General features: G+C 37.2%; 1 protein-coding gene across 1 annotated transcript in view; it reads left to right on the top strand.

The window, feature by feature from the left end:
* The window catches only part of BRCA2 (BRCA2 DNA repair associated), a 55,331-nt gene extending 48,001 nt beyond the window's left edge, over positions 1-7,330 (top strand). Inside the window, exons 25-27 of the mRNA XM_055089318.1 lie at positions 2,928-3,172; positions 5,032-5,178; positions 6,070-7,330. Of these exons, the coding sequence (XP_054945293.1) occupies positions 2,928-3,172; positions 5,032-5,178; positions 6,070-6,723 (1,046 nt within the window). The 3' untranslated portion in view covers positions 6,724-7,330. The remainder of the gene's footprint in view (positions 1-2,927; positions 3,173-5,031; positions 5,179-6,069) is intronic.
* Positions 7,331-8,506: the final 1,176 nt, after the last annotated feature.

Here is an 8,506-nt window from a genome sequence, read left to right on the forward strand (position 1 = left end):
TGCTTTGTGGGGTCTTCTTTGACCATAGCATGTTAATATGCTACATGGTTTTTGAGCATTTTATTTCATCTTGGTCATGCTTGGGTGACTCTACTCGTTATATTATTGTTATAGAGGGTGGGTAACTTTTATTTAATTCAATCAGTATTTATTGAATGCCTTTTATGGGCCAGGCACTGTTCTAAATGCTAAGTACATAGCAATGAACAAAACAGACAAGTATCCCTGCCCTCACGGAGCTTACATTATGGTCGAGGAGGGAGATCACAAACAAAATAAGTAGCACATATAGTTTTCTTAGTATGGCTAAGGAAAAAAATTAAGTCAGGAGTGACAGGTAGGATCGGGGGAAGGGGAGAGGAATGTAGCTTTAGATAGGGAAGTGAGGAAAGACCTCACTGCAAAGTTGACATCTGAATGAGAATTGAAGGACTAGAGGAAAGAGGCATGTGGACATCTGGGGGAGGAACATTCCAGGCAGGAGGAATGGCAATTACAAAGGTCATGTTACAGGAGGATCCTCCCTGGTTCCTTTAAGTATTAGTAGAGGCCAGGGAGTGAGCAGTAACAGCTGGGAGGAGGGAGTGAAGGACCAGGTAATGGCGTGGTCCTTGCATGTACTCTTTTTCTCTGAAGGTTTCAAGTGGAGGCGTTGACACCACCTGACGAGGTTTTCACAGGATCACTCAGGCTGCTATACTGAGAATAGACTGTAGGGGGCGTGAGACTCAAAACAGGGAAATCAGCTGGAGGCTATTGTAGAAATTTAGGCAATTGAGAATAGTTTGGAGCAAACAAAAGCAATGGAAGTGTCCAGAAATTGTCGGACTGTGGTTGTATTTTGAAGGTAGAGGGACAGTGTGGATGAAGAGAGGAATCAAGGAGTGAGGGCCAAGGTTTTGGTCTGAGCAGCTGGACAAATGGAGTTGCCATTTCCTGAGGGGAGTGACGATGAGAAAAACAGGTGTGCAGGGAAGGTCAGGAGCTCAGTTTTGGACCGTTAAGTTTTAGTTGCTTAATCTACTTAGAGAGTTCTACTTCACAGCTGGATATAGTTCTAAGGGACTGGACTGGGCTGAAGATACAAGTTGGGAAGTCATCAACATACAGGTGATGATTAAAATCATGAGACTGGATGAGGGCGCTGGGTGTGGGAGTAGATAGAGAAGAGAGCCAGGGCCTGACTCAGGCCCGTCAGAAGGTATTTGATAGCAAAGAGAGGGAGGTGAGGCTAAGAAGGGAGGGGTCGGAGATGCTGTCCAAAGAGGCAATGTGCAAAGCTCTCTGGAGACTGAGTCCAGGGAGCGCAGGATGAACTGGGAGCCTGGGCTTCCTGTGGAGACAGACATGCGATTAGTTCTCATGGTCCCACAGCAGACTGTGGTGTTGAGATGAGGTGCATGGTAGAAAGAAACTTGCCAGCATCACATTACAGTTCTTGACTCTTTTCCTCTGCTGTACTCAAGACCAATTTTCCCCCCTTAGTTACTGTATGAGGGCTGGGTATTTCAGTTCCTATTCGCTATATATTCCATATCCCTGGAAGATATTATCTCTGTTCTAGATCACTTTCCCTAGCTCAGTGAGTAACCTCACCTATTAATTTGCTGAACCATAAACTGGTGGCTTAAACAACATACTGTCTCACAGTTCTGAAGGCTTGAAGTCCAAAATCAAGATATTGGCAGGTTTGGTTCATTCTGAAGGCTGTGAGAGAGAATCTGTCCAATGCCTCACTCATAGCTTCTGATGGTTTGCTAGCAATCTTTGGCCTTCCTTGGCTTGTAGATGCATCACCCCAGTCTCTGCCTTCATCTTCAAATGGCACTCTCCCTGTGTGCATGTCTGTATCCAAATTTCCCCTTTTTATAAGGACATTGGATTAGGATGTACTGAAATGACCTCAACTTGATTTTTGTCAGCAAGTACTATGTTTGCAAATAAGGTCACATTCACAGGTTAGGACTTCAACATCTTTTACAGGACACAATTCAACCCATAACACAACTGTTATCCTGTCAGTCAATCCTGATCACCTGTTTTACACCATAGCCATTTTCATTATTTCTGATCAGAAAAGGAAAAAGTAAGGATACCCATTCTATTTGCTTTTCTTCAGATTTAAGGATAACAGAATTCTTAAAAACGTGTGTCATTTCACCAATATGGGGAAGGAGACTAGAAGCTGAGCCCTCCTGTGCTTGGTTCTGCCCACAATCTTGTTTCTTTCCTTCATCACCAACTTTTAAATTTTATATCAGGATATTCCTTATTTGTATGTTTTTGGTGGACATTTCTTTCTTTTTTAATTTATTTTGATTTCAAGTATGAGAGAAAGACATTTCTATCAGAAAGGTTCAAAGTGCCACCTTAAGCCTGAAATACCAGTTCTCCAAGACCCAATCTAATCATGATGTTTTCTAACTTAAAATCTTTGGTGGCTCCCTGGCCCTTAGAAAATGAAACCAAAACTCCTTCAGACGCCTGAAAAAACCTTCAACCTCCTGCCTTAAACCACCACCCCACATACCTCAGTTAAACTGTACAGTTTCACATTCTTGACCCACTAAAGCATTTAACATTCCTACCTTTAAAAATTCATTCACTTTGCTTAGAATGGCCTTTTCCTTCCCATCTTGATGAATTTCCCCTGCTCATTATTCAGCTTACATGTTGCCTGCTTCCCCATGGCCTCTAACAGAATGTGTTGTCATATTGCATTGAAATTTTAGCACCATAAGCGACAGGTTGTTTTGGAAATCCTGAGCTTTCTTTAAATTTAGTTATTTTGATTTGTTTTTACCATTAGCATACCAAAATTAATGGCCATATTTAGAGGTTCCTTGTATTTTAAAATTTATCTAACACAAATATAAATGAAGTTCGATTTTTTGTTTCCTACTTTTTGGATTTTTTTTCCATTTTAGGTCTTGCTCCTTTGGTCTATTTGTCAGATGAATGCCATAATTTATTGGCAATAAAGTTTTGGATAGATCTTAATGCAGACATTATTAAACCTCACATGTTAATTGCTGCAAGCAACCTCCAGTGGCGACCAGAGTCCAAATCAGGAATCCCTACTTTATTTGCTGGAGATTTTTCCATGTTTTCTGCCAGTCCAAAGGAGGGCCATTTTCAAGAAATGTTCCACAAAATGAAAAATACTATTGAGGTAAAATTAGCTTTGAGCATTATCATGCATGTTGGCATTTTCCTATTTCAAGTCAAATGTCAAGGAAGTGGCAGCTTTTATGAAAATTGGATAGTTGATGTATAATGTAAGTTGAGATTTCATCATATGTCAATTGTTCATGAACCTGAGGAGATGTTGAGTGACAGCTATCAGGGAGAAAAGAATTTGAAAAGAACTGAATTAGGAAAAGTTGTGAGAAGGATGTTCAGAGATATACAGACTATGTAGGTAAACTGGAAATTGTTAACAAGAATTATATGAGTTACCCATGATTTACAGCACTTGGCAGTGTAATTAGTTAATAATATTTAGAATCCAAATTTACATTTTAGGGACCTCCCTGACAGTCCAGTGGTTAAGACTCCATGCTTCCACTGCAGGAGGTGCAGGTTCAGTCCCTGGTCGGGGAACTTAAGGTCCTGCATGCTGTGCGGCACGGCCAGAAAAAAAATTGTTTAATTTACATTTTAAACTCCATATCTAATATTTTATACAGTTTATACCTGTTTTTGATTTGAAATATTACCAAATAGGAGAACAAAGTTTATTGAGTGCTTACTGTATGTCTGGCCTTGTTCTAAGCCTGTCTCATTTAATTCTCCCACCAACATTATGAAGTAGGGCAGCGGTCCCCAACACTTTTGGCACCAAGGACCGGTTTCGTGGAACATAATGTTTCCACGGACGGGGGTGGGGGAGGAGGGGACAGGGCGGCGGTGTGTGGTTCAGGCAGTGATGCGAGTGATGGGGAGCAGCAGATCACTTGCTTGCCCGCCACTCACCACCTGCCGTGCGGCCCGGTCCCTAACAGGTCGCAGACCAGCACCAGTACGTGGTAGGGGGTTGAGGACCCCTGAAGTAGGGAACTGTTTACCCATTTCATTGATGAGAAACAGAAGTTAAGTCACACAGCCAAACTGGTAGAACCAGGATTCATACTTAAAGCCATCTGAATGCAGAGCCCAAACCATTAACTACTATGCAATGCTGCCTCCCAGTAAAATTTTGGATTTTATAAATGGCTAACTTTTAAAAAATCTACAGAAGATAAGCCTCTTCGTTCAGTAGTTTAATATTTGAAATGTGTTAGTCAAAATTCATATAAATAAAATTATATTTTAAAAGCATTAGAGTAGCTAGCTATATAAAGAAAGTTTGTATGTTTTACCTAGACTTGATGCACATTGTAAAGAATAACACCCTGATTTATCTGGTTTCTAAACTGGGAGATACATTCATTATTTGGCTCCCATGCAGAGTACCTATTGCTTACATCCCAGATTTTCTCTGACCATTCAAGGGCAGTTCAGAGATGACTGAGTGTCATTTATGTATCATTTTAAAGTTTAACAAAATACTCTTAGAAATTAGGTTAAACCATAACCAAATTGCTGGTATTTGACCGTTTGTGACTTCTGAAACAACAGTTTCATGTGGTATAACCAAATGTTATTTCAGTTAATTCTTGGATCACACATAAAACGGTTCTCATTTTACTCCTAACCTAAGGAGTACTCTGTGAGATGTTAGATGGTTTACGGCTGTTAGGTAGTAAATAAAACTGAGACTGAGTCCCAAATCCAGTATCATACGATAACTTGCTGATTAAACCAGATGGTTGGGAAGCTCTCTTCATTTATTTCCCTGACACACACATACCCCTCTCCTTCATTCCCTCTAACAATTGACAGTTGCTATCAAATTTGGGGTGTCTCATCCTTTTTTTTCTGGTCTGCATTTTTTACTTCTGATTTTAAAGGTAACCATTTACCTTTTCTGAAAACATGAATGTGTAGGTTTGCATTTTACAAAACAGCTCTTCCAATTTATTTTCTTAGAATATGGATATATTTTGCAATGATGCAGAAAACAAGCTTATTCGTATACTTAATACAAATAATCCCAAGTGGTCCACCCCAACTAAAGACTATACTTCAGCACCACACACTGCTCAAACAGTCCTTGATACAGGAAATAAGTTTCTGGTAAGTTAATCTAAATTTAAGGAATTTTATTAATATTATATAGAGAGGCAACAACATATTCTGATGTATACCTAGTAAACATGATAAAATGTAATTAAACTTAATTGGAAAGTGTCATTAATTGTTAAGTGCCTCCTGTAGGTATAGGTTATCTGGAAATTTTATCTTGTTTATTGAAGCCAGAGTGTAACACTCTTTGGGGCAAATTTTATAAACAGGTGCTTTGATTTTTAGAATTCCAAGTACATGTGATTGAAGAAAGTTTTTTTGCCTGTGTCTTTTTGCTTGGAGGACTATTCTATATAATTAGGGGTTTCTAAGTTCAATTTGATTTAACTCTTTAAATCACAATAAAAGCAAATCAAGCTAAAGTCTGTAATATTGGCTAAGGACTAATTCTTTAGCTAACACTTGCTAAGTTATGTATATTAACTCATTTAATCCTCACAACAACCCTCTGAGATAAAAATTATCTCCATTTTACGGATGAGGAAACTGACATACAGGAGGGGTTAAGCAACTGCCTTCAGTCCCAAAACTAGAAAAGTAGGAACACAGGCAGTCTGTATTCTTAAAATGGTTTTTAAATGCTTATCTTTGTTTAACTTGTTAATAACAAAAAGGAAAAGATCAAAGCATAAGTTATGTCCCCTACCTCCTGTTTTGCTTTTAATCTTCATCTTTCTTTTCATGTCATTTTTATATCCTCTTATGCAAAAGTATTTCCTTCTGGAATAAGAATAATAATATGAATGTCTCTTGAAATCATAGCCACTAGGAGAGTGAAAGTGTGTGGCATTTGTGTTTAAATATTTTTTAATGAAAAGCTAATTTGATTTTGTTTTATATATTGTGACATAATTATATAGGCTACTTAATTTTTTTTATTAGGTGTCTTCTCCCAGTAGTGAGATGAATTATCAAAGTCCGTTATCACTTTGTAAGCTAAAAGGGAAGTCTGTCTCCACACCTGCAGCAGCCCAAATGACTTCAAAGTCTTGTTGCAAAGGGGAGAAAGAGACTGATGACCCAAAAAACTGCAAAAAGAGAAGAGCCTTGGATTTCTTGAGCAGATTGCCTGTACCTCCACCTGTTAGTCCCATTTGTACATTTGTTTCTCCAGCTGCACAGAAGGCATTTCAGCCACCACGGAGTTGTGGCACCAAATATGAAACACCTATGAAGAAAAAAGAATTGAATTCTCCTCAGATGACTCCACTTAAAAAATTTAATGACATCTCTCTTTTGGAAGGTGATTCAATAGCTGATGAAGAACTTGCCCTGATAAATACCCAAGCCCTTTTGTCTGGTTCAGCAGGAGAAAATCAACTTACATCTATCAGTGAGTCCACTAGGACTGCTCCCACTAGTCCAAAAGATCATCTCGGACTGAAAAGGCCTTACACTGCATCTGTGATCAAAGAACAAGGGAATTCCCCAGCCAGGACTGAAGAACAGAAGACTAATATGCAGGACACAAGTACAATAAAAAAATACATCCAAGAGACTGCAAAGGCGACAAAAACCAAAATGATGATAAATTAGGTATTGATAACAACCTTTCCAGTTTGTAAAACATATACAACTTCAAACTCTACATCAGAATTTGCATAATGAGAAAAAGGAAAAAGTTCAAAATTTATCTCTGTGCTTGTATATCACAGCAATGCTCTTTGCCTGCTTCTATATTGGTATACTCTTATTTCAATTATATATCTTAAAACTGTGACTGTATATTAATTAATCAAGAAAAAAAATCTCCTTTAAATCTTTATGACTAGATTTGGTCACTATAAGTATTATTTTACAAACGAAGTAAACATACCTGTTTCTTTTAGATTGTGTCCTTATAATTAAAAAAAACTACGTTTCCAAAGTGCAGTTCTTTTGACTCATATAATTCCCCTTGGTTTAGTTCCTATTTTAGGTTTGTTTTTAAGAGGTAACCCACTATGAACCAGTTTTCCTTAATGCACATGTTGGTTCTAATACAGTTTTATCCTGATCATAAAAGTCAGGATGAGTAAGATATTACAGTGGTGTTTTCTTTTGACCAATTCTTTATCCTTAAGTCAGCGTGACTACAAGAATAATAGAACCCTCAATGTACTTCCCTTTTATGATTCCAATGTGATCTGTAAAATTAAATTATTTATTAAAAGTTCAAATACTTCAAATCAGAAGCAGAATTCATAGTGTTAATTTGTTTTTGTTTCTGTTTTTTAACAAAATGATCGTCTGGACTGCAGCTTAAGAGAAAATCTTTCAAGTTGGCAGTGATTCTCCTTGCTTTATTTTTAGCCCTATCACAGGATTCAGCAGGTAGTCCCTTTTAAACCTAGTTTTCTCTAACCACCAAAGCAGAAGAGAACTGTTCAATTCATTTGTTCCTTTAAGTTTCATAGAGAAAAAAGAGAAAGCAGTTCCAACTAGAAGTTAATAGCATGGAGAATCAGGTTTTTTTAATATGTCTTAAGTTTATATACAATATCATGTTGTTTTTAAATCTTACTATAAACACATTTTAAAGCCAAGAATAAATCCTTTTAAAAAGCAGTTTCCTTTCTTTCATAACTGTGACCGATGATGTTTCTCACTTCTGAAAATCATTAACATAATAATAGTCTATTCTACTATTCTTTCTAACTTAAGTGTTCTGCCAGTCTTATTAATGTGATTTTTGTTCATAAAACAGTTTTTGGTCTTCACATCCTATTCATTTTCCCAGTGATCCATTCTAGAACAGGGAATAAAACTTGAGTCTCAGGTGAAAAGAAAGAATTTAGCCTTTTTTCTTTCTTTTTTTTTTTTTTTTTTTGATTCTTGGAAAAATTTAAGCTATAACCTCCTTCATTCTTCATTACCATTTAGACTACCCATTATGGAGACATCTAATGCACACACTCCTTTTTATAAATTGTAAATAATATAGCCAAGCTATATAAGCAAAATGTGAAGCTTGAGTATATGTGCATATTATCCCCCCAAAAGTGACAATTTAATGATTACAAAGTCAACAATGTATACTGCGTGATAAGGGGTAAATGGTGAAACAAATTTGTGTTACTTATTCAACAATCAATCAATCACTTAATGAGAGCCTGTTGTGTATATAAAGCACTATGCCAGCTCTGTGAGTGATGCAAATGTTAATACACAAAACAAGTCAGTGTTGAATGTTCAAAAAATTATATAAATCAGGAGCCATGGGTGTTGAAAGAAAAAATAGATCACTTCTGGGTGGGATAAATACAGTTGGCAGCATTTAATCAATGATTTTTATGTTTGAATCAGGCAAATATACTGGGAAACTATTCTTCTGAGCTCT

The sequence above is a fragment of the Physeter macrocephalus genome, chromosome 13 (assembly GCF_002837175.3).
Source record: "Physeter macrocephalus isolate SW-GA chromosome 13, ASM283717v5, whole genome shotgun sequence".
In the NCBI taxonomy this organism is placed as follows: Eukaryota; Metazoa; Chordata; class Mammalia; order Artiodactyla; family Physeteridae; genus Physeter; species Physeter macrocephalus.